The sequence below is a fragment of the Anopheles gambiae genome, chromosome 3, assembly GCF_943734735.2.
Source record: "Anopheles gambiae chromosome 3, idAnoGambNW_F1_1, whole genome shotgun sequence".
Classification (NCBI taxonomy): domain Eukaryota; kingdom Metazoa; phylum Arthropoda; class Insecta; order Diptera; family Culicidae; genus Anopheles; species Anopheles gambiae.
Genome location: NC_064602.1, coordinates 63181748 through 63206495, shown reverse-complemented (window position 1 = coordinate 63206495; position 24748 = coordinate 63181748). Strand labels below are relative to the sequence as shown.

Sequence of the window (24748 nt, the reverse complement as noted above, 5' to 3'; positions counted from 1 at the left end):
TCGCTTCATTTGTTTGCGTGCAATCTTCATTTCACTTTTCTGTACAATCTTATTAAATTTATGTTTTGTTTATTTGTTAATATCTGTGATATTCCAGTACGATTTGTAACTTCCCACAAAAAGTTGTTTTTATTTACTATTTTTGACAAAAACACACGATAATTCGGCATACACGTACATGGTATAAATAATGAGGATATATTTCGCTTGACTGTCATCACTCAATGATTTGCCAGTATGGTTACAATTGCTGCTGCTCATTACACACAACTCTTCGCGTCTTTGGCATCCACCTTCACGTTCGATGCCGTTACCGGCCGGTCAAGAATTTCAACACAAACAGACAATCAGCACACGTATCTGCACGAAATGGGCTTTGAGTAGATGTTCTCTATTGTTCTAGATGCTACCATCCGATTGTAAGCTGACAAGACTACTAATTCCTATCCATAGGTATTTGTAGGTTCTTCAAAACAACACCCCGTGTCACTCAGTTCATCTGTTACCAAAAACAAAACACCGTCATCTGATCAAAAACTATTCTGTTAAGAGTAAAATAACACACATGGTATTCTCATAGTTGGTTGGAAAGGGCTCGCCCTCACCATTATCTTCGTCTGCAATCCTTTGCTTCTAGTCGTTGGGGACTCTCCGCTAGCAGTTTCTCCGCTTTCAAGAAACTTCGCTTGAGTACCTACATAACGGGAGACGAACTTTCCACCCTTAGAAAAAACCAGGGAGTCTTTACTGTTTGCGCTAGAAGTTACAAAATATCTCGATACAGAAACAAGCTTCTGTCTTGAGATCGAAGATGATATTGAGTAGCATTTGCGATCGTTTAGAAGTCGTATCAATTCAAGTATCCTGTAGAAATGATCAAACGGTGAATCGAGTATATTATTACGATACTTTTTTTCTTATGTTTTTCTTTTCTTCTTTGTTTTTCTTTAGTAAATGTTACTTTAACGTTTCTTTACACACACGCAGTCTCCGGTATTCGGAATATAAAATCGTTTGCCTAGCTACGAGAAATTTTAATAAATAATAAAAATGCCAAAGCCAGGAAGTTAGTGCTGGCCACGGACTGCTCTCTTCGAACGGCCCGCCCGTCCGCCTCAAACGCACTCGCCCTCCATCTCATCCTGGCAGTCTTCCTGTTCGAACTCGTCGTCAGCGGTCGCCTCCTGGTACTGCTGGTACTCCGACACCAGATCGTTCATGTTGCTCTCCGCCTCGGTGAACTCCATCTCGTCCATACCCTCGCCCGTGTACCAGTGCAAGAACGCCTTGCGACGGAACATAGCGGAGAACTGCTCCGAGATGCGCTTGAACAGCTCCTGGATGGCAGTGGTGTTACCAATGAACGTGGACGACATTTTAAGGCCCTTCGGCGGAATATCACAGACGGCAGTCTTGACGTTGTTCGGGATCCACTCGACGAAGTAGCTGCTGTTCTTGTTCTGAACCGCCAGCATCTGCTCGTCGACCTCCTTCATGGACATGCGTCCACGGAACACGGCAGCGACTGTTAGGTAGCGGCCATGGCGTGGATCGCAAGCCGCCATCATGTTCTTGGCATCGAACATCTGTTGGGTCAGCTCCGGCACGGTGAGCGCACGGTACTGCTGGGAGCCACGGGACGTCAGTGGAGCGAAACCGGGCATGAAGAAGTGAAGACGCGGGAACGGCACCATGTTGACGGCCAGCTTGCGCAAATCGGCATTCAGCTGTCCCGGGAATCGCAGACAGGTGGTCACACCGGACATCGTCAGCGAAACGAGATGGTTCAAATCGCCGTAGCTCGGATTGGGCACCTTCAGCGTGCGGAAACAGATATCGTACAGGGCCTCGTTATCGATACAGTACGTCTCGTCCGTGTTCTCCACCAGCTGATGGATCGAGAGGGTAGCATTGTACGGCTCAACCACCGTGTCCGACACTTTCGGCGACGGTACAACCGAGTAGGTGTTCATGATACGATCCGGATACTCTTCGCGGATTTTCGAGATCAGCAGCGTGCCCATACCCGAACCGGTACCACCTCCCAGTGAGTGCGTCAGTTGGAATCCCTGCGAGAAAGGGCATGCGGATCAGTAAAACAATGTTTGTGCTAGTCTATTATGTACTACTCACCTGCAGACAGTCGCAGTTCTCGCACTCCTTGCGCACCACATCCAACACGGCATCGACCAGCTCAGCACCCTCGGTGTAGTGTCCTTTGGCCCAGTTGTTGCCGGCACCAGACTGCCCGAAGACGAAGTTATCCGGACGGAACAGCTTACCGTACGATCCGGAACGGACTGCCTCCATGGTACCCGGCTCCAGATCAAGCAGAATGGCACGCGGCACATACTTGCCACCGGATGCCCGCGACACTGCTGTAAAAAGCCAATGCAAACGAAAAGTACGTGACGAATTATAAGATATGCTGACTATGAGTAGTGAAGGTATGCCATCATTGAATGAACGCATAACAGCCATCGACAAACAGGTGACTCACACCCAACACCACTTCCGATGCACAAAACGGAACCGCTAACCGATGCAATTCCGGGCACGTTTTGATTGCCATTCTGTTGAGTCCTTGCTGCCGACATTCTAATTAGTACTATTGTTTCGAACTGCAATCCGGACTGGACCGGAAACGATTAATACTAGTGAAGCGCTGATAGTTCACGTTCGCTAGCAGTTGAACGGTTTACGGTTCATGGTTGCAAGAATTTTGCTTTACATCCATTTCAACAGACATATTCTGCACTAGACAGAACCAAATGGTGGTAGCGGCGTCCACTAGCGGCGTCTGAGTAGATCAATATCAAGAATAACGGAGAAAAAAATCATACTGAACGAGGGGAAATAATCAACACGAGAATTCTGCACATCAACAGGTAATTTTCATGGTACCGTGTATCAGATAGAAATAAGTGTTGAGCACCTGAGGAGGCTGCTGGCTGATTGTTGAAAACTGCCTGTGTTACTGTGAACCCGTTTAACTTACCCGATGCTTCGTTGTAGTACACGCTAACACGCTCGAGCTGAAGATCGGATTCGCCATTGTAGACACCGGAGGCATCAATGCCATGCTCCTCGGAGATGATTTCCCAAAACTGGAAATGAAAAAATGAATTTGGTTTTGTTATTATTATGCAACGAACCATATTTACATAAGAAATTTTAGGTCACAGCACCATTACAGATCGAAGAAGTTAAGGCACATTAAAAATAATTATATTTCCTTTACGATCATGATTTCAACTACAAGCATATGCTTGAAAGACTTCATCAGTAACACAACTTCTTAATTATAGCTCAACATTTATGAATACTAAATTTGACTCTAGTTTAACTCATTAAAGCGTATCAAATCAAACCAAATGTGCTGCAACGAGTACCAGCCGGCATATGGGAGTTACTTTCTGAGAAAATTACGTCAGAATTATGTCATTTCTGCCGTCCTTCCCATCGGATATTGGATTTTAAGGAACACTGTGCTCGTCAATCGTTAAAGCGTAAACCTACTGCATTAGAAAAAATGGATCCAAATGAATAGGGTGATGGTTTTAATTTCTCATGCACTCTCCACACTCCAACCCTCTTGCTATGCTCGAATTCATTTCAATCGAACCGCGGTGACAGGGAAGAAATATTGACCATCATTCATCGTGCTGGAAAAAGGGGAACCACAATTCACAGTTTTGGTCTCTTTCCCATCTCCATCCAAAATGGAAATCTGTAGGTCGCGGATGCAGTTTCCCATATGGGAAATATTTACGATCACCAACCCATTCAAACAAACACTTGAGGCCATCGTGTTGGACGCGGTAGCAATCCATCTAATCCGCGTAAGCCATAATCGGTGTTCCATCTCACACCCCGGGGATGGGACGCGGTGTACGTACCACCCGACGACTCCAGGGCGCTTGTTAACATTTTCATAAAAATAAAAATTAGATTTAACGATTGCTTTCGGTACTTCTGTGGCTCATTTGTGGCTTCCGTTGGCGCGCGCTGGTAGGTATACAGCGCACGCAATGCCCCACTAGAAAACCATTAAGTGGGGAGGGCTTTAAAAATAAAATGGATCCCGATGGACTGTGTGCGGGATCTCGCACTTGGGTCTACCGTTTTGAAAGTTATAAATAAATCAGGGCTAGGGAGAGACTGCACCGAGTGACTGCAGCATGCTCTTTGTCATCGCCCAACGTTGACAGCGATCGTCAATTAGTTAGCGTGGCGGGAGACACAACAACGCGAAAGGAAATCCTATTCTACCACCTTCACGTGGTGAAGCTTTTCCTGGCTTACTGGGAGACATCAATGTAAGTCGAAAGACTGGCGTACAGTTTGACAGTTTACTCTCACCGATCACCGGCCCATGGCATAGGTCGTCCCAGCGCTCAATTTCGCTGTTCACAGTCTGATTGCGATTAAGTCACAGTCCCAGGGACGATTGCACTGTCCCTTGAGGTGTGAGATGTGAAAGATGCGCCGAAAATCCCATTTCAATTCAGGTTGACACTGACGGTGAATACGGAAACGTTACAGCAGCAGCAACAGCATATTGCTCGCGAAAGCGCACCATAAATCTAACGCTCTGCTACCGAAATCCGGTCTTAAACTAGACTTTCCCGGAAATGAGCACGTACTCTAAAATGGATTTGGAAGACAACATCCCAAAATAAATTTTCCAAAGATGGTTACTTTTTAGCTTGAAATCCACACACAGAAACAACAATATAAACGAGTTCAACCCTTCCGCTACTAACATGGGAACATGGGACACTCGAGACACTTCTTAGGTGTCAGAAGATTACTTCTCCTGTGGTTGGTTGTTATGGTTATACGAATGAACGAAGAATGGGTTTGTGCAGGCTCTGCGCCGACGCTTTCAAATACGGGAGGATCTAATTAAATACGAATGCTACATTCTCACGCTACATTCATTAGACGCTTCCTGTCAAAAGTTTGTTCTTGATCAGACCCTGATCACAATTTTTCTTAGATACAGTGCCCAAAATTATGTATTTTTTAAACATAAATCAGTGAGCTCCAGTTATGATGATATTTTTCTTTTGTTATTATCAATTGAAGGAATATTGGTTACATAGCTTTTTGGTGCCAAAGGGTACTAAAATTTTTACGATATTATGCTCTCCTAAATATGATGAACTGTTCAAGAACTTGTGGCCTAGACAAAATGCCATGCAATAAAACTAGAATTACCGAAAGCACATCGGAGACATTGCTCCGTAATGACAGCGTTCAAATCACTGATCCATATCACCAACAATCAACACTGAAGCTTATGGAACTTTTTAGTCATAAAACAATCATCCAACCCTGTATTATTCCACGAGAAACGAAATGTGGTAGAAAATTTACTTCAAAAACTCATCCACTTCTCGTCTCTTTCTTACCCGCCCAGCAGACCAAAGATGTACGAATCATCAAACCTGCAGCCTAACAAAGCGTGACAAAATAATTTACTGTTCCATGTATGATTGTTTCACGCAGCCCAACATAACAGAATCCCCAAAATACCGTTCCGCTTGCCGAAAACGCTTAGCCCCAACCGCCACAAAAACGTTCCACCCGTTTCGGCGGAGAAAGAGCCCAGTCAGTCAGAATGAAGTTCGCCTGTGTTGTGTGTCACTCTATCCCGGGAATTGTTTTGTACCGCGCAAAGGTAGACAATATTTTGCGTCACTATTTTCTATTGAATGGATTGGTGCACTACTTACTGCCGCACAAATTGGCCACTAGAAGTACTTCCAGACTGTTACTCATTCATTCAATCGCTACATAACTGTCACTTCCGATGACGAAGAAGGTCATGCAGCAGCTTTCATTGAGCCGTTGTGCCATTCCCTGTTTAAGCGTGTTCGTAACTATGTCAACTCATCGATTTACATAGGAACAATGGGGGAAAGACATGTTCCTCGATCATTCATGGGGAGTGAATGGTTGCGTACACATTTACAAACAATCAGTGATACACGTTTCGTTCCCCGTGGGTAATTAGAATTCCTTCGTTAGATTTGTTTTACGTGACGCTCGGTCACATTCTTTCCAATAGCGAAACGTTCTCAATTTAGTGTCCCTATTATTTGATGCATTCAAAGTTTCGTGGACAAGTTGAAGCGCTAGTTGATAATATGTTCTCTATACTTGACAAGGTATGGTAACAATGAGGCAGTTTTTTTCTCTCTCTCTCAGATCCCCTTTTCTAGTTTTAGCGATTTCTACTACGCAGTCGTGATGTCATGATGGTAGCGAATTATATTTGTTTATTGTACCTAGCAATTAAGGCTCATTCGTTCTCAAAACGATCCCCCAATGCCCGGTGTCAGCATAGGGCAACAACCGTTCAGATACTTCCGGCACAGAAAACTCACGCGTTCCGCTGAGTTGTCAGTGAGATTTGGTAGCCCAATTTCAGGGTCGTTTGCTTTTCGTCGTCGTTGTTGTTTGGGTTGGCGTTCAGTCCACCATGAGCATGGGAAGTTTTCGGGATTGTCATGAGATTCTAATCAAAGATCCACGGCATGTCTCACGATAGACATTCGTGCAATTTTGTGTTGCTTTTGTGAGCGTGTGTGTGTGTGTGTATGTCTGTGTGTAGATAACTATTCCCGCAATAAGATTGCTGTTGGCTTGTTTGATACGCTAGCACACCATGTAGAACGAGCATTTCGATGTCTCTTTCTCCACCTCCTGCACAGCGGATACGTTCAACATCGTATCGGTGGCACCACAGTACGGGTCATTGCCCACAGTTTGACCGCCGAACGGGATGCTGCTGAGAGCAGCACCGATTTATCTTTCACACATCTTCACAGCATCGCCCATGACAGGGCGTTCAGGTTTGGTTACTCCTATTTTCAGCACATCGTCTGCGTTCGTGGCTGTCAACTCAAAGTCACACGCGCCATGCCTGTACCCTTCCGAAAGTTGAGTGCGTAATTCTTCAGCTCCAAAAAGTTCTCCCGCACCGAAAATGCTTTACCCAAACTGCATGCCAAGCCTGTACGGACGGTGGTGTTCTGGTGACGGTTCTATGTTTGCCTTACCGAACATGATGAAGAACGCCATTCACTGCATCTTGTATGCAGTCGACGTAGCTGCAGCTTATTAGTATTTTTAGACCACAGCATAATTTATGACCTGTGACTACGGGCGTGCGCTCGGATGCGGTTTTTCGAAACCAACGCGAAGATCCAAACGTCGCCAGGCAAGTGATGCCCTCCGTCCCTTCCCCAAATGATCGATGCGATAAGCGAGAAAGTTATTACCGATGCAGACGCACCGCAACGCGGAAATATCAAAGCGAGCTCGCTGGCTCGTTAAATGCCGGTGCAAGACTAACGATGTTTAGTCAGCGCATTTATGGCTCGGACTATTCTCTTCTGGCCGATCGTAATGGGCGAAAATTCTGTGAATTGAATTATGAGACGCGTTTATGACTATGTAGGGAAAATTTACCGGTTCGCCAAATATGATTTATGCCATGTAAATGAGCGATCTACTTTGTAAAATAACGCCCTATTCGATATGTTTCTAGCAAGAAACTCACCTATCGCAGTAATGGAAATTTATCATGACGGATATCATAAACAGCAGTTTACATCACATCAAGAATAATTCTTCAAACGTACAAAATTTCCTCGTTCGTCGCATGAAGTGTAAATTTTTCCAAAAGAGTAAATTTACTCAATCTTACACCATCCTTTCCGCAACAGCTCTCTTTACGTTACAGAAACAGACATTAAACATGCAAAAGCAATCTGCTATTCTCAACCAAATGAAACGGAAGCCACATGTTCGGAACATGCAAACGACCTAAACAGGAGCTACGATCGTAACCGATCAAATGTATGTAAACTCTCTGCCGGGTTCAACGTGCATTGGTCATGTTCACACTACATCGGGCTGAATCCATATAACTGCAACAATGTTGCGCTGACAGTATGTTACAATCATGTTTGTATAGTTTTTTGTCCTTCTATACACATATACTTCAATCCAGCATCAGTGCCATATCGTTCGAAAACGGTCTGTTCTTATATCTTTCAGTACAAATAACACGGAACACGGAGGAATACGAGACGTCAAATTTGTATACGCATTTATGACAGCAAAAGCGTTCTCAGACATAATGGTAATGAAGGTTCTCGCTTCCCTTGCGCCGTCATTCTTTCGAGCATTTTCAGGAACATTGGCACTTTCGCTGGTACCATGTCACGGTCGGACGGTGCTTCAGTTCGTTTTCTGTTCTCGAACGAATTCTTTCATCGAAACCATGAAGCTGTGGCGCTGCTCTCTATGTGCCGGATATATGATACGTCTGGATTCGGTGGAGGTCTCCGTTGTCGTCTATTATTGTCTGGCGTCGTTCTCACACATTTCCTTCTCGCCCGTTCCACATCCAGGCCATCATAAAGACATCATGAATGGAGTGAAACTGGCAATCGCTTGAATTCCGATTTCGCGCAAGAATTTAATGCCGTCGCCAGGCAGCCGAGCTAAACGAGCTCGATTGACGAAAGCAACAGTTGCGAGAGGAATCGCTTGCAAACAATTATTATTGTTATGAGTGGTAGCTACTACCCCCTCCCCGGCTTGGTCGATACAGCTCTTTTTGCGGTCAACGTGCGCAGACGCACACAATTAGTCAAAGCACGATCGTTAATATGTGTCGTGTCGGTATGATTAATACAAATGTTCCCGCTACAGCTGCTTTATTCTATGGGATGAGATTAGTCATCAAATTGTAGAAACAATTGCATGAAGTGTTAAGCTTTATTTGCGTCAGTTGAAAAATATGAAAGATCAAATAAGTTGCAATGCATCTTACACAAACTGAACAATCATCTCGATCTTTCAAAGGTAACGATCACATTAACATCGCATCTATGTTTTTCTTCTTCGCATTACTAGTGAGTGAATTAACACTCTTATCACCACCCACATTAGCCCATCTTCCTTTGATGAAGCCATTACAACGTGCGTTCCAAATGATCGTCCATTAAATATCGTAAAACAGCTCTAAATAAAAGCACACACGTCGAAGAAAAACACAGCTGGTCGGCAAAATGGACATCGTTAAACCACAATTACCATCATCCGGCCATAACACGGTGGCCCAAAAACGATTTACACACGAATAAAAAAACACACAGCGTTGCAAAAAGTGGAGCCGGCAATCGACCAAATTGCACCAAAAATGGCTAATCACAATCAGTGGCAATACAACTTAGATGATGAACCGTTGGCCGTGTTCCAAAAGATGACAACAGAACATTTTCATAAACCTACATAAACGATGTTCAGCACTCACCTCTCCGAACAAACGAACGCAGTACGATACTTTGCGAAGCTTGTGTATTTGTGCTTCTTTTCTGCTCTCGTAAGTCTGCAGACGAGGAAGCATAAGTGAAACAAAAAAAAGCAGGTGCCTTAATAACCCCCTTTCTTTACTACATACCAATACGGATCCCGCCGTGAAGGAAGCCAGCAGGAAGCTAACACCATGTCAGCAAAAAACCGCTTTAGTTTGACTGTGCATGGACTAAAACGATCATGTTTTTTGGCTCGTAATTCAACCCTTGGGACGTGTCGTATGATTGCTCTCTTTCTCTCTCAGCAACAACACGACAACGGTTGCAATTAGCGTAATGAGTGTCATTTAAATCAGTTTAACGTCTAAAGAAGAAGCGGTCCGCTCAAGCATCAGCTGGGTATTTGTCTATTTTTTAAAATGTAAATGAATCTAGAATAGGACTTTGAGTCACAAATTCTGTATAAATTTCCTCGAAAATAAAGATCATATCATTCTTTTACTGTAGGCTCTATTGACATCGTTACAGTTTCAAGCGCGCAGCATTATTTGTCACTCATAAATTTATTTTTCCATTCCTGAAACAACCGGACGCTTACACGACAAGAGAGCTCGTACCTAACATAGGAAAGGGAATAAATCGTTGAAACTAAATTGGAGCAGTTTTCCCAAAAAACTCAAGCGATTTTTAATGCAGCGAAATAAGCTTCGTCTTACATTCGACTTTCATTTCTTTCCTCTATTTCCGGCGAGTTGGCTCAAGTGGTGGAATTGATTGTCAAATGGTCGTCTCGTTAGAGTAGTCTGTTTTCTCATCTAGTTGTTCGTGACATCTCCAGTTGTCTTATTTACTGCAAATGCTTGGAGCAACATTTGATTTAACTTTCCAATCATTATCAAACTTTCCACTGAAGTCAACAGAAAAACAATAACATGTAAAAAATTACACTCTTTTTGTTTTCAACTGAGTAATTTCCACAATCAATCAAGTATAACGGTTGTACGATTTAATAGCGCGATACTAATCACAATGAAAGCATAATGACTTTTATTCAATTAAACATTTTAAAATTCGCCCCAACTCAGATTCTGAATTGCTGACACGTAACGACGTTAAAATGATGATTTTATGCGTACGTTTTACACCTCATAAATATTGCCCAGTCAGTGGGTTTAAACCGTATCGGAATGAGAATGCAAATCGGTGTAGCATTTTTAGAGGCAATATCATAATTAGCACCGTAATCGGAGCTTTTCATCGACCGGAGTGTGGATATTTGATACCGGTAGAAACTTTGCAGAAGAAAAGTGAATCGTTAAAGGTGCCATTCACTTAATTAATATACAATTTTGGGCAACCCAACACAACGACAATGTGATTTCGGTTCATTCATATGGTCATTTTATATCATTTCTCTTCTCTTTATTGGACTATATTTTGCTTTGCTATCTTTTCGAATGGATCGTTGCGAGGTGCTGTGTTACTTTCAGTTATGCGTTAAAATAATAATGCAACAAAAAGGGGGTACATTTCATCGCCAGAAAAAGAGTCAGTGTAAAAAGATCACCTAACGGATCTTATCGGGGATCATCGTTTTCGCTGTGGCATCATATTGCTCACTTGTAGATTAACCTCAATCATGCTACACTGCATGTGTCGCACAGACGTACCACAAACCCCGTACAGTTTCACAGGTATTCGTCAATTTTCGACTCTTTCCACACTTTTGCCCATTTCAGTTCTACCACCGAATCGATTGAATCGATCAACATTCCATTACCGTCGAACGAACGAATGGTATACGACGGCTGTGGCCATCTTCCAATCGCACCCTGTATTTTCTTCCGTTAGATTGTGCCGGTGGCCCACGAAGACCCCGGGACCCTTTCGTTGTAATTATGGCTGCACGGTGTAATGGTGTAACCCAAATTCGCCGCGGTGATTACACCGCAACCACACCCGCCCGGGCAATTAGTTCAGTAATTAATGGATTTTCCAGCACCTGCAGCCCGCACAGCGCCGGCACATGAGCCGGATCGTCCGAGTGAAGATGAGGGTGGTGGTGAAAATCGGTTCCACGTTCGCATGTTTGCGTTAATCATGTTGGTTTTATTTCCACACGTTTGATACGCTCGATGGAAAAGCTTACTAGATGCTTAGCTACCGTAGCGGTGACGATCGGCTGAGATCGCGGATGTAAGCCGGCAATCGGAAGCGGCGACGAAAAATCCCATCCCCAATCAAATCTCCCACGAGCAACGAGACATCTTCAACGCTTGTTTGTAACATCAACTGTGTTATTATTATGGTATAAAAAAAAGGTAACAATCCATCCCAGTTCCAGCCAGTTCGCCATTTTTATTTGTTGGGTATAATTTATTTGAAGCTTTCTTGCGTCGCGAATGAAAGCTTGTCCGAAATCGAGGATTTGGAATTGGCAATGTCGGTAATGCGGTTAGCCCGACCCAAAGGCTTTTTCTTTGGCAAATAATCATTGAACGGAAGGAACAAACGTTTGGCAGCTTTACGGACAACGACTTTTCCGCCAGCAGCTCGTTTCTATTTGGCATTTGTTTTCCGTTCTGTTCGCAGGTCGTGTTGAGCTCCAAATCTCGGTCGTACTGCGAAAGATTGACGACAGCAAAATCGTGCAAAATTTGGTTTGCCGCTAACTGACCTGCTTTTAGCTTTTCTGAACACGTAGACCTGAGTTTTGAGAAGAAAGAAGCAAACTGGTAACGTAATGGCTGTGAATGCTGTGAGCTATTTTTCAATAAAACTGTATTCTGTTAATCCGTGAGACGATGTACGATTTAGAGAGAAAGTTACGTTTAGTCTGTGATATAAATATCATGTTTACATAAGTCACACAAAATTGTTAGTTTCATCAGATGTGTAAATGGGAACGTAAGAATTAACTTTGTTTTTGAATCCGACTCTGAAAAAAGCAACTCAATCATTAATTTCCCACTCTGTGTGGTTTACCAGAGCATAGACTTTCTCTGGGAGGCGTTTTCCAGCGCACAGTGGTAACATTACCGACAACTAAGTTAACCTGAATGGAACAATGACCAGCCAGTGCCCCAGGACAACGGTACCTCTTGTTAAGAGATGGGAATCAATCAATTATGCTAAGCATTTCCAAACAACATGCAACAGTCACTACAAAAATGATCGCAGTATGGTTCCGTTGCATGTTTGCAATGCTTTGCTTGAGGTTTTTCTGTTCTTATCTATAAGCTGTCCCCGACCTAAAGATTCTCCCGCATTATCTTGTGGTCTTGAACAGCTATGTTTGCGGTGAAGCTATAGTTTTCAGATCGTATTTTATTAAAATATAATAGTCATGAAACACTTTTTATATTAGTCTGAATAACGAAAAAACTAAAATTATCAACACGCCCACCATCTTCTAACTTCCATTTGATCGTGCAGAGTAGAAACAGTTGATTCATTACTCGATCTATCAATCACTAGGAACAAGCACAGCGATGCCATAAACTAACTTTCCAATTTGCAACCCCCATTCGAATAGCTTCCATCTGTCACAACAAGTGGCCCCGTTTTTCCTGCTTTTCCAATTTCCCCTGTGGTTACCGTACGTTACCTCTACGAACGAATGCAAGCAATCCGACTGTCCGGTGCGGTACCGAGCCTCGAAATCACGAAACGACAATTAACTACTACTTCCATTTCGGTCCCAAAACCGTGATGGAGATGATCGCAAAATGAAGTTTCGCAGACCCGCTTAGCCTACCGGTGTGCGAAAATGGTTGGCCAGAAGACAATCTGCTTGCTTCTGGCAGACGGAATCAATTTCTATTTTTTTTTACTTCTTCTTTTTGCACAGCGGGAATGCTCAATTCGTAGTGATTTCTCTTTGGTGGATTGGTTTGTATTGTATTGTTTTTATTTCTATTTCAAATAGCGTGAGTCTTCAATTTCGATTGCAATACCGATTGATTGGTTTTCGATGTTGCGTTTGCCAGTTTCAAAACGAACCCAAGCCAGTTTATTTGTACATGGTTAAAAATGGATTAAACAATGTATTTTTGATCTTAACATTTGGATAGTTTTCTTATAAAACCATATCACAAACTAATAACACTTCTACTTTGTCTCCTATAAGAGAATATAAAACTGTAACCAGTAATTACTCAACGTACGCTACGTTGAAAGTTGTACAAATCGTGAGAAACCTGGCCTCCGGAAGCAACCTTTCTTCTTTACACGTGCAACACATTCGGCGTTGATCATTGGCTATTAGCGATTCGCTTTCACGAACGGCAGGGTTTCTACACCCAACAGCATCCTTCACCCCGCCATCTAATGTCAGTTGTCCAGTGACCTCAAAAATTGAGCCGCTAGATAAAAATTTGCATTGGCACTACAAATCTTCGAAAAAAAACAACGTGGAAAGTGAGCTGTCCGCGAAACAATCCACCGACGAGAAAGATCAATCGTCAGTGACGTTTGTGTTGAGTCGTTATGACAGGTGCAGCTTACCTGGATCAGGTACAAACGATCGAGAATCCCATGAAAGGCAAAGATGAAAGAAAAATTTGTCTCAGCTCCGCTCATCCGCTTCAGACGCCAGATGGATCGGTTGTGGTTTCGGTGTTGCAGAAATCTTAATCAGTCATGCTTAACCATCTAGCAGCTAGCGCTTAAACCAACTCAGGCCCAAGCCCCCCTTGCTTCCTAAATGCTTCAGCAAACAGAGTCGTTTTGATTTGAAAAGGAAATGCCGACTGTTATAGTTCTTCGTGGTTGCTTCCACCACCACCACCACTACCACTACCAGTGTGCTGATTAATGCTGGTAGATAAATTTTTCGCATTTTCATCAGCATGCTCAGCCGGCAAGGGTCTTCAAATATTTCCGTAGCGTTTGCTAACTGAGGGAGAAAAAAGGAAGGGGATTGCAAAAAGACTACGTGGACTCGTTTGTCACGGTCGACGGCTGGTGGTGGCTCACGTAGGATGATTCATTTGAAGAGTCACATTTTGCTGCACACTTTTGCTTGTTACCAGTTTGTTCTAGGCATTGGTAAGGAAAAGTGTCCCTCGGAAAGTAACGAGTACGATATAATCTCGTCAAGCACGGCGAGAATTGTTGGCATTAGTATGCGTTAAGCGGGATTAATGCAACGCCAAGTGGATTATGTTGCCGTCTCTTTGGCAGTCGTAATCAGCTCGGTTAGTTAGCGCGATCTTCACGCAGTAGAGTGCAGTGAAGAAATAGAGATAGGAAATAATTGTAAAGAAAATTACCGACACTCTTATTTTATGGCATTGTTAATAAAAAAACAGCAACAAATTAGAGGGTGGGCACCAAAGCAATGAATCGTTATTAGGAACGACAAAGTACGTTGCAGATTTAACGTAGTTACAATGTACAGCACTATATTTTACGCTCACATTTATGCTGAACTTTGTAAAACTTTTTCCTGCTACTATAGATATACTCATTACACCTAATGATGCTATTTTAATGTCTAAATTTCATTGTCTGATAACAGGTGCATTTCACATTTCTAATTCCTTCCATCCTTTTTTCCATTCTGTAGGATTATTCAGCTTACCTGTAATTAAAAAAACAAAAGAAAAAAAATCAATAAAACTTTTACATAATTGTACAAATGATGGCAATAATTATTTAAACGCCCGTCTTTAGACTTGTCACAAAACAACACTTTATGAGAACAACCAGAATTTATGAAAAAATCGATTCCACAAATCAAAAGCACGTACGGCATTTAAACACGTCCTGGGTCATATGTGTTTTTTTGTTATACGACACATAACCAATCACAATCGTGCTGAGTTTTTCACTCCAACATTGATAAGCCCGAGAATTAAGCATTTTGATTTAAGTTGTTTAAGCTGGTTTTAAATTTTGCTACCCAAAGCAATCAAAAGACGTGCAAGAGTACGACGACCTTCAAGTAAGAAAATGTTTCGCTTTTTCATTGAATCGTAGCACAATCTCATCTAGCGCTGTACCGCAACATTTGGGCACGATCCTGAATTTGAGTCGATCAGCCTCGACGCGCTCACATCAACCTTGTGTTTGACCTCGATAATCATTGACTCCAATTGGATGTAGCGCTTTCGCGAGCCAAACAAACCACACTGATAAGAGCCATCTCGAAGGGTCCAGTTGCTAGAGTAACAAAAGTACCTTGCCCGTCTCATCGTGACTACCTAGCAAATTTAAAGGCGCTCCATCGAGGGGAAAGTTTAATTAATTGTATCAAATTCAATTAACGTCGTCTAACGTGGGTCTGAAATGCCGCCGACCAGACTCTTCAAGAACAGAGCGCTTCCTTGCGGTCCTATTGCGCGTGGTGAGTCAGTTCAGTTTGAGGAGACGGCTGGCTGGCTGGCACTTCCCTTTCGAGCAATTAGCTCCATTTTAATCATTGCGGCAACTTTATCGTCGCGTGACAGCACTCACACGCATACCGCTTTGTCCAGCGTGTGCCGGGGTAGCGGTGGAGATATTTTTAGTCTTCAAAGTATCTAAAAGCTGACATACGTTCTTCTCAAGTAATGTCACATAAATGCCATTTCGAGCATTTGCCAGCACCCCTATGCCAAACACATGCTAACGAGAATTTCTTGGAGGAATAGACGGCATTTTTGAAGATACGAGTAGAGTACTGTACCGCCGAATCCACCACCTCTGGTGGCTATATTTAGGGCCTAAAACGAGAATGGGGGACTGTTTCGTGCAAATTTAGAAGCCTTTAATGCGAACAGACTCGTTTCACACTCGAAGTATGAGGACCACACTGCATGTTGGCAGGAAGAACCCGTTTTTGGCACACTATTAAACGTTCCCAACAGCCAAGTGCACAGTGCACAAAACGGCTACTTTAAATACTTCTTTAGTTTGGTTTAGACAGAACTCGGGAACGAACAAGTAGATGCTAACATGATCCACATTTGAACCACATTCGTAGTTACTTGATTTATTTATAAAACCACACACATTCCGAGATCCTTCGTTGGGCCTTAGTCACTCTATCTAACACAATCAAAACGAGTACTGTTCGTCCAGGAACGTAATAATGCACTAACTGTGTTACAGTTGACACTCATAGAACAGATTCATGGGTTTGAACTTGCTTTTTTTGGTTTTACCATAAAACCCACAAAATACAGATTTTTTTTCAATACACTCCATCCAGCATTGACCGTTACTAACCACCAAAAGTAAGACTATTGTTTAGCGTGAAAGTCACTCCATTTGTCATGGTATTCAAACAACCAATGCTTCTCTTGTACGACAACTGCATAACTAATTGTCTGTATAGCCGCACTACATCCAATTGCTGTATGGGGATAATAATGCGTAACTCTATTGTTTGGCGTTACTGATGTTCTAAACTTGTGGTTGGTTAATACACAATAAAAGTTATTCGTATTGTTCGATATTCGTGGTATTCGTACCATGACATTGACACGAAAAGCTGTTTTCGATTGATTCAATGTAACCACACATCACACCGTGTATCGTCCAGCAACAGTCGAATGAACACTTTTACTCGTTTGCATGTCTACCGATTCTTCATTCATATCACGCATAATCAATGACAAGCATTACAAAGAGCATCGAATCTTAAAGCGCCTTCACGATAATCTGGTGTCTTGGTTTCTTTGTACTAAATAAGCTTGCCATCGTGATCGTGTTTTAGCTTCATCTTCTCATGTTGCGTGGCGTTAATCCATTCTTACCATCTGCGTGTTTAAAATAAAAAGTAGCGAGAAACAACATTGCAAACTGACAACCGGTCATCAAACTTTCGTCTCAGAAGCCCCGAAAGAGTTCGTTCGTGACATTAGGCTGAACCTTTCCTGTGTATAATTAGGATCTAACGCTTTTCGCTCGTCTTCGGGTTATCCAGCGTATCACGTTTCGTTCTGTGCGTGTCATGTTTGGTTTTCGGTGCTTTCAGCTAGCTCGATTCTCGACAAATCACCTGCATAGAAACACGCCAAAAGAGGCTTTCAATGTGCAAAGAAAACCTACCAGTCAACGACCTCTGTTTGAATATTCGGTCACCTTGCGCAGGGACTTAAACAGCTTCGTTTCGTTTGCATCATCATTTGAATGCAGAAGTTGTCACAACCGATTGATTGACTTGCTTCCGTGGGAGAGAAAGTGAATGCATCGGACCAGAACCATACCGGTTGCACTAATTACCTCGGACAGACGCCACACGCAGCGAGGACGACAGACGCCAACGTTGAGCCACATCTCAGCAGAAAGGTATCGCTACCCATCATCACACGTTGCGTTAAGTTTTCCGGGTTGGTGCGTTCTTTCCAAAAATACCGCCATGGACAGCAGAGTGCAGCTGAGTTCGTTGTACCAACAAAAATTAAATCAAATCTCGGTATTTGTAGCTAGCTGGACCACACTGGTACGAAGGCGCACTTGCCGGCAGTTGCGCCAGAGTAGAGTTAATTATTGATGTTAATTACTTGTTTAGAGCGTGGATGATCGTTTTGTCTGCTAGAAAGGGACAAGCGATCTTGGCGAAAACAAACCTAAACCGGTACGGAGGACCAAATACACAAGCAAGTCACGCAAGTCAGGCGACCACCAGGAGTTCGGTTCTAGAAGCAGCACTAGCACGAATCTAGATTCTAGATCGTGCGCATTTCGGTGGCTTTTGCGATGAACATGATAATTATTCTATAGTGGTGCGAACTACTTCCAATTCTTCAGTTTTGTTCATTATAGGTGGTTTGGTGAAGAGGTGTTAGAATGCACGTAATGCTGTTGCTTTAAAATAACGGATCTTTCTTATACAAACGGAATATTTAATATCATCTGTAAAAAAACTGACCTCTCTTGTTCCACGATACGTAATCCTTTTTTATAAATCAATTAAAAATAAAATGAAAATAAGTAATAAAATAGACCAAACTCACTTATTCGATTGTCTACTAATTATTGAGCATGTTTTTTAACCAGCATTAATAGAGCAGCTTTAATAGAAAATAAGTAATAAAATAGACCAAACTCACTTATTCGATTGTTTACTAATTATTGAGCATGTTTTTTTTTTTAACCAGCTTTATCATCAAAATCCATGTTTTATTAACTGTCCGTCAACTATCCAACATCCAACTAAAATGGATATCACCTATAAAGTGTTCAGCATATAATTTCAACATTACATTGATTTTGAAACTGCAGTAGTAATGTCATACAAAACTACAAAAATAAGTGTCGATCAAAGAAACACTTTCAAAAACGGATAATGTTTCGTTTCCAGATAAGGGTAGGATTTCGGATAAAATAGCTTTCTACGTTCCATATAACTACACCTATCTCGTTGGTGCCGCTCAGACCGATAAGAAACAGCTCACGGGGTAGTTTATCATACATTGGACACATTGTACAAGATCAGCTGCCTTCATGTTTATCAACGCCAGTTGAAAGAAGCAACGTTAACATTAAACTCATCGTTCAATGTCCGTCAACAAGTAGACGGTTGTTCATGTTCATGTTTGAAAGCGATAAGACTTCTATTACACTATCTGATTACCATTTCACTAACCCATCAATATGGACACCTTACTGGAGTACAACGAACTGTGCGCTATGCATCAGTGCGATCAAGAAAATCGTAAAGAAGCTGGCAGAGCTTCGCAGCCTGCCATATAATTCCGCCTTTTCCAATGATTCTATCGCATAAGATTAAGAACCAAGTCCATTGGTTCTTGGGTTAAGGAGTATCATACCCTAGCGGTGGTCGTTTGTCTTGTATGGACGATAAATTGCAAAATCTTATTCACCGGCCAATGCTTCCCCGATCAAAGGGCCGATTCTTAGCTAATCAGCTTGTTCTAATAGACTAATGGATCTTTGCGATCGGTGCTGCGATGCAGTGGACCATGGTGAAATACACCGACCGCATCCAACTTCAGCCACACCGCCAATAACTCATAACTGCAATTCGCCACGGCCAAGAACCGAGAATCATCGTGCGCTGAACCGGCTGTGCGGATGAGTTTGATTTAATTTTCCCGAAACGAACGAAAGGAAGGGAGAATAATTCAAGCTTCCGTGGAAGCTCAACATTGCAAATCGCGGTAAGCCTGGTGCCATGGTTTAATGATTCTCCAGATGCTTGCCAGACGCTTTGCCGGCCTCCCCCTTGCCTCCTCATTTACCGGTGTAAGGTGCATTTATGGTGCCAAGAGTAGAAGAAAATGTGAAAACAACAATGAACCGCTGACGAATGAAACCGACTGGACCGTGTATGGCATGGAAGGCGCCATAAAACGATTCACTTGGCAAAACTTAACTTTGCCGCTCTTTTGTGTTACCATAAATCTCTCCCTTCCAAAAAACCTGACCATTTTATGTGTATAGAACCGTTACCTAATGAAGGAGTTTGCTCTGCCTCTCTCATTGTGTCTCTAGCTCTAGGTTCTGACAGCGATTGAATTCGTAGTACCGTTGAAGGGTTCGTGAGAGATATCTTTTAATTAATCGACAAAAGATTGATCAGTGATTATGAATCGATTAGACGCACACATTCACTAACTCATTTTAAACGATCATTAATTGATCACTCGTGATGGTGTTATCATTGGGGCACTGATTAAAACTCCACATAAATCATGCGCAGGTTGGAGTCATTCCTATGCTCATATACGGAAATAGCAGCTTGACAACTTTTTTGATAAGCCTCACCTTTTCTAGTGACAAGGCCACCTTACCTTTGCTAGAGTAGGCTGCAAATAAATAATGTTAAACGCTTTGTTGGTTTGTGTGCGGTTTTGTCGAAACAAAACTATATTCAAGCAAGCACTGAGGCATACGATCTTCGTTCGTCTTGCATTGCTCTCTATGAAGGTATGTATTTACATTTCAACGAAGTATTCCAAGCCTTATTTTATCATCCTTGGGATAGAAAACGATTTAAACTGGTACCTAACCTTGACCACAGCTCCGTAAGCATTAGATACCATACTGAGAGAAGGTGTTTTTGCACCCCAACAATTCGCAACTCGCAAACACGTTTATGGATAAGTTACCAGCAGGTGTACATTATGAAACGGTTAGCCACACTCGTCGCAGTGGTCTCAGTATTTATGTAATCAGAACAAACGTTACCATCGCTCGCAGGCACCCCAGCTTCCTTTTACAGAGAATGATTGGGATCCTAACAGTGTATGACTCTGGCACCTTCATTACGAAGGTACATTAAAATTCCATTTCAATTTGTCTCCACCGAAATCGAACGCGGAGGTGCATTAACGTCCAAAAGACTCACCTTACTCACAAGTAACTTGATCAAGCTGGTTGCTGAAATGGAATCGTTCATAGATAATCTTTGGTCTATCTAACTTTTACCGTGAAGGTTTTATTATTGGTGCCGTGTTCGAGTGAAAGCCACTCCACTTCGGGGTCGTGACCCGGGTCAGCGGTGAAGGTTGATCAAAGGAAAGCATAACCCCTCCCGAATGGTATGCAAGGGCACCGTGAAGGGTTTCATTATCGTAAAAACTTTCACGTGGAAAAGCAAAGTCACCTTACAGCTTCCCGAAATTTATTACCTTTACGTGCGGAGGTTTAATTAATGTTGTTTTGACACCCAACTAATCAAGGTGTAGCTGAACGTGCTGTAGGTACTATCTGCGTATGCACCTGATACAGTGAGAGTCATCATCCATTCACTCGTCACAAAGGTTATCGTGTGATCCATATGCACAACTGCTGCTCAGTTACAATCAGATCACGATCACGCTAGGTCTGCTAGAGTTTTGGTGAAAGGGAATTTCGTCCCCCTTTTTTTGTTTTTACTTTCTGAAACTCGAACAAAAACTCGACCAAAAACGTGTCATCACACCAGGCTGGTTTAAAAAAAATTGAATCAACACGCAATAAGGGTATGAAAAACTATAGAGACATCAACAAAAATGACACTCTAAACAGTGGAAGGGTCAAGGCTGGAAAGGGTCGAGGTTTTTTTTTTTGTACATTTTCTAGAAATTCCAAACCTCAGACAAAAAAAGGGCAACAGCTAAGCTTGCTGAATGAGATTTGGTGGAAACCCTTCCCAAGCATTTCTGTCATTTTGTTTGTCTCGGCACGTATGTACGCATACGAGGTCATATTATCATTTGATTTGGCTTTTGGGTTTTTTTGCACTAATGCTCTCTCATTTGTTAAGGTGAGTATTTTCGCTTGCGTGAGGTGGTGCCCTGCTCAGATATAACTAGTAACTTTTTTCGTTCACCAAGCACGTCCACTGCTTGTCATTGTTTTAATACCTTCAGTTGCTGATATTCGTCTAGTTTATCAGCGCACATTGAGACTCGTCAATGTTCGTGTGAAAGAACAATTTAAGCTTCTGATTAGCCGAAAGCATTACTCATGTGCGTTTAACGTCATTCCGTGATTTCTGCATCGCAGCTGATAAGTTCGTTTGTCGAAAGTGTTACGTTGCAGTACATGTATGATTTAAACGAATTCCCCGACAACTCATCGTTGATTATTGTTCAAGAGTGTATTACTCAGGAGAGCAGTAATTATAATTGTCAAGAAGGGCACAATAAAACGCTCCAGATTATTTTCCAATTGCAGATGAGTCACTTCGGACGTTCTGACGTTCAAAGGAGATGCTGTGTCGGCGGTGTGTTTGTGTATCTTAAAATGTGTTTAAACCGTGTAATCGGACACCAGACAAAAGTCTCACACAGTCCCAACATCTGGCGGGCATACTGGCTCTGTCGCGGAATGTAACGATATGGACCTATGCTTTGTTCCAGCATTTCCTGGGAGAGGTTGTTGTCGAGTTCTCGCATAATCTTAAGATAAATATGCTACACTGCTGAACCATTGAGAAAACGGCAAAGAAACAAAGGGGACCAACGCGACGACGGCAGATAAAGCTATCTTCTGCTCGTAGAACGGGTAGCGTACTAATGCGAACTGTAAGCCAAACACCAACCTCCACAAGATATCAGCTGGAAGACCCCAATGCAAGAGTTCGTTACACTGCAGAGCTCGTTCGTTGTGGCTTTACCATCATTCTCGGCTCGCTGATTCGCAAATCTCTGCACGCGGAACGGCTTCCATGCCATTTCATTCGAACGTCCAAAAAAGAAACTGAAGAACGTTGCGGCCTAGCCCAACGGCCAGTCAGTCATGCTGAACAAATGCCGTTAATTAGAATGGGTACGCCAATCGGGCGTTGCGCCTAGGTGAAAGAACTAGACCATCCCAACCAGCAGTAGCAGGAGGGCTTATGAGTGAGTGTGTTGATGCTGCCGCTGCAAAGCACCGGGAAAAAAATCGCGAAACACTCAGACACGCTGATTACTCCGTCCAGCCCCGAGGTCGACGCCGGATGTGGTCGCAGTCTGGACGTTGGAAACAAAGAGAATCCGCAGAACGTACGATCTTGTTCACCCGCAATCACATCAGCCATATGCCGAGAGCGTTTCGTAGGCAGCATGAAAAAAATAAATTTTCCGGTTGCTTCAGGGCAGGCACTTACAGGCAACTGTTTCCGAACACCATCACCATTGCCCGAGATAGCGCAATTGGAATTTAATAGTCCAATGCAAAACTCAAGTTTTTGGTCTTATCTCTGAAACATGAAGAGAAACAAAAAGAACGCCATGTTCCAGAAGCATTTACTTCGATGCAAGTGGTGCACACAGGAGAATGGTACGTTCCACGGAACTGATTGGAATCTTCCATAGGCAAGCAACTTCTATTATTGATAGTGTGCTTGTAACACTTCTTAAGCATGGTGGATGCACTAGCCATTATCATTATCAAATATTATCACTCTTGAAACCCTCTTTATGTCAGAGGATGGTATAATATTAATAAAACATTTACAAATGCTTTATTAGATTTGTCTTTCCGGATTGCTTACCTTGGCTCCAATTTGGTTACCGCACTGACCGGCCTGCAGGTGCACGATTTCTCTCATGTTGACGGAGTGTTTTTTTTTGCGATAAACGGTCTTAAAATTGGTAGCGCAAATGCACTTTTCAAGAACTGGCACGATCACTTTCCACTCGAAATCGAACGCACGGTAAAACACTGAGATGTATGATCCTCTTGAATGAAGGTTAGCACACACGTGCACGGAAATGTTCACAAGACTCAGAAAGACTGCAGTGTAGAAAGACGGCAAAGCTTGTTGCGCTGCTTGCACGATCCGACCACGAGCTAGGTTCGACGCAAACTGAACCAACCGTTCCACAGCGACCGACGATCGAACCTCGAACCGGGGGCACGAATGACTAAGCGTCAGATAAGCGCTAGACCGAACAGTGCACGATGGTTTTTACCGAGCGTTAGAGCACGCAAAAACGATCGTATAGCGACGACGGAGCTCGGCTGAGATGCGCTTACCGGAAGTGGTGCGTTGCGCGAGCGATGCTGGTCGCTTCGTTTCACACGTCTGGAGAGAAACAGTGTACGCTTTTCACCGGCAAACCTGACAGCCCGTTCGTTGCAACGTGCACACCACAACTGGCCGGAATGTGGGGCTTGAAGGGAAATTTTATCATCGTCCGAGGGGCCGCTAGCTGACGGTAAAGATCGAGCGACACGCGAACGCCGGCGTGGCAGTGTGCGTGTTATCTGTGGGGAAAATTGTAAGCAGCACGGTTAAGGGTGCAGAACTGCTAAGAAGCAAATCCCAGTGGACTGAGGTGCGTGTGTGTTGAATGCCGGTGCAGGGCTTTACAACGCAATCGGGTAGATTTATATCATTATACTATGATTGTAGGGATTTGGTCAAGTTTAATTTTATGGAAAAATATCATTTTTAAACAATATTGAGTGGTGCTGAATTAGAAAAATTGTTATACTAGTTATACTACACGTAACAAAAAAAAATCTTTCAGAATTTATTTAAATAATGTCATTTTGAGGTTACTATTCTTTTGTTGGTAATAGAATAGAAAAATATTTACACTGCTTAAAGTATTTGTAATATAGTATAGTTTAGAAGATGTTTTTTTTTCTTAAAACATAACAAAATGATATACTTTTTCTGGACATATTTATTTGTATATATTATTCGCTCTGTATTCTTCATTCTAATTATACCATATTTTCTTTTGTCGAATCGTTTTATTTTTTGTTTCTAATAAATGTTTTTTTCATTTTACTGTATTAAGATACGCTCTGTATTTAGTATGGGTAAAAGAATTGCTGTCGTGCGGAATATCATTGAAAAGATAAATAATTGCGCTTCTTGTTCATTTATTGTTTGTTCAAGGAATTCCATAAGTAATATTTGCAAATGCTGTTCCTTGTGTTGATAAAAATAATTTTATGAAATCAGCAAACCAATTCAATAAACACCCAAAAGCCACCAATCGAACCCGCCCGACATACTGTTTTCGTCGATC

At 42.6% G+C, this 24748-nt stretch overlaps 1 protein-coding gene across 2 annotated transcripts; it reads right to left on the bottom strand.

Moving 5' to 3' along the window:
- Positions 1 to 175: 175 nt before the first annotated feature.
- On the bottom strand, positions 176 to 23895 carry LOC1275247 (tubulin beta-3 chain). 2 transcript variants are annotated; one of them, XM_314483.5, is made up of 4 exons: positions 23257 to 23895; positions 2999 to 3107; positions 2134 to 2378; positions 176 to 2069 (listed from the first exon to the last, which is right to left on the bottom strand). In XM_314483.5, exons 1-4 carry the CDS (start codon positions 23311 to 23313, stop codon positions 1116 to 1118), a joined length of 1365 nt encoding a protein of 454 aa, XP_314483.4. In that variant the 5' UTR covers positions 23314 to 23895; the 3' UTR covers positions 176 to 1115. The 2 variants fall into 2 exon arrangements, with proteins under 2 accessions (XP_314483.4, XP_061509033.1); XM_061653049.1 differs by having other exon boundaries at positions 2134 to 2375; positions 23257 to 23875.
- Positions 23896 to 24748: the final 853 nt, after the last annotated feature.

Bases quoted from the DNA above. Each gene is read 5' to 3' on its own strand.
- LOC1275247 (XM_314483.5), bottom strand. From the start codon at position 23,313: ATGAGAGAAATCGTGCACCTGCAGGCCGGTCAGTGCGGTAACCAAATT. The intron at 2,379-2,998 runs GTAAGTTAAACG...GGCTTTTTACAG, and splicing joins GTACTACAACGAAGCATCGG to CAGTGTCGCGGGCATCCGGT. The intron at 2,070-2,133 runs GTGAGTAGTACA...CCTTTCTCGCAG, and splicing joins AGAACTGCGACTGTCTGCAG to GGATTCCAACTGACGCACTC.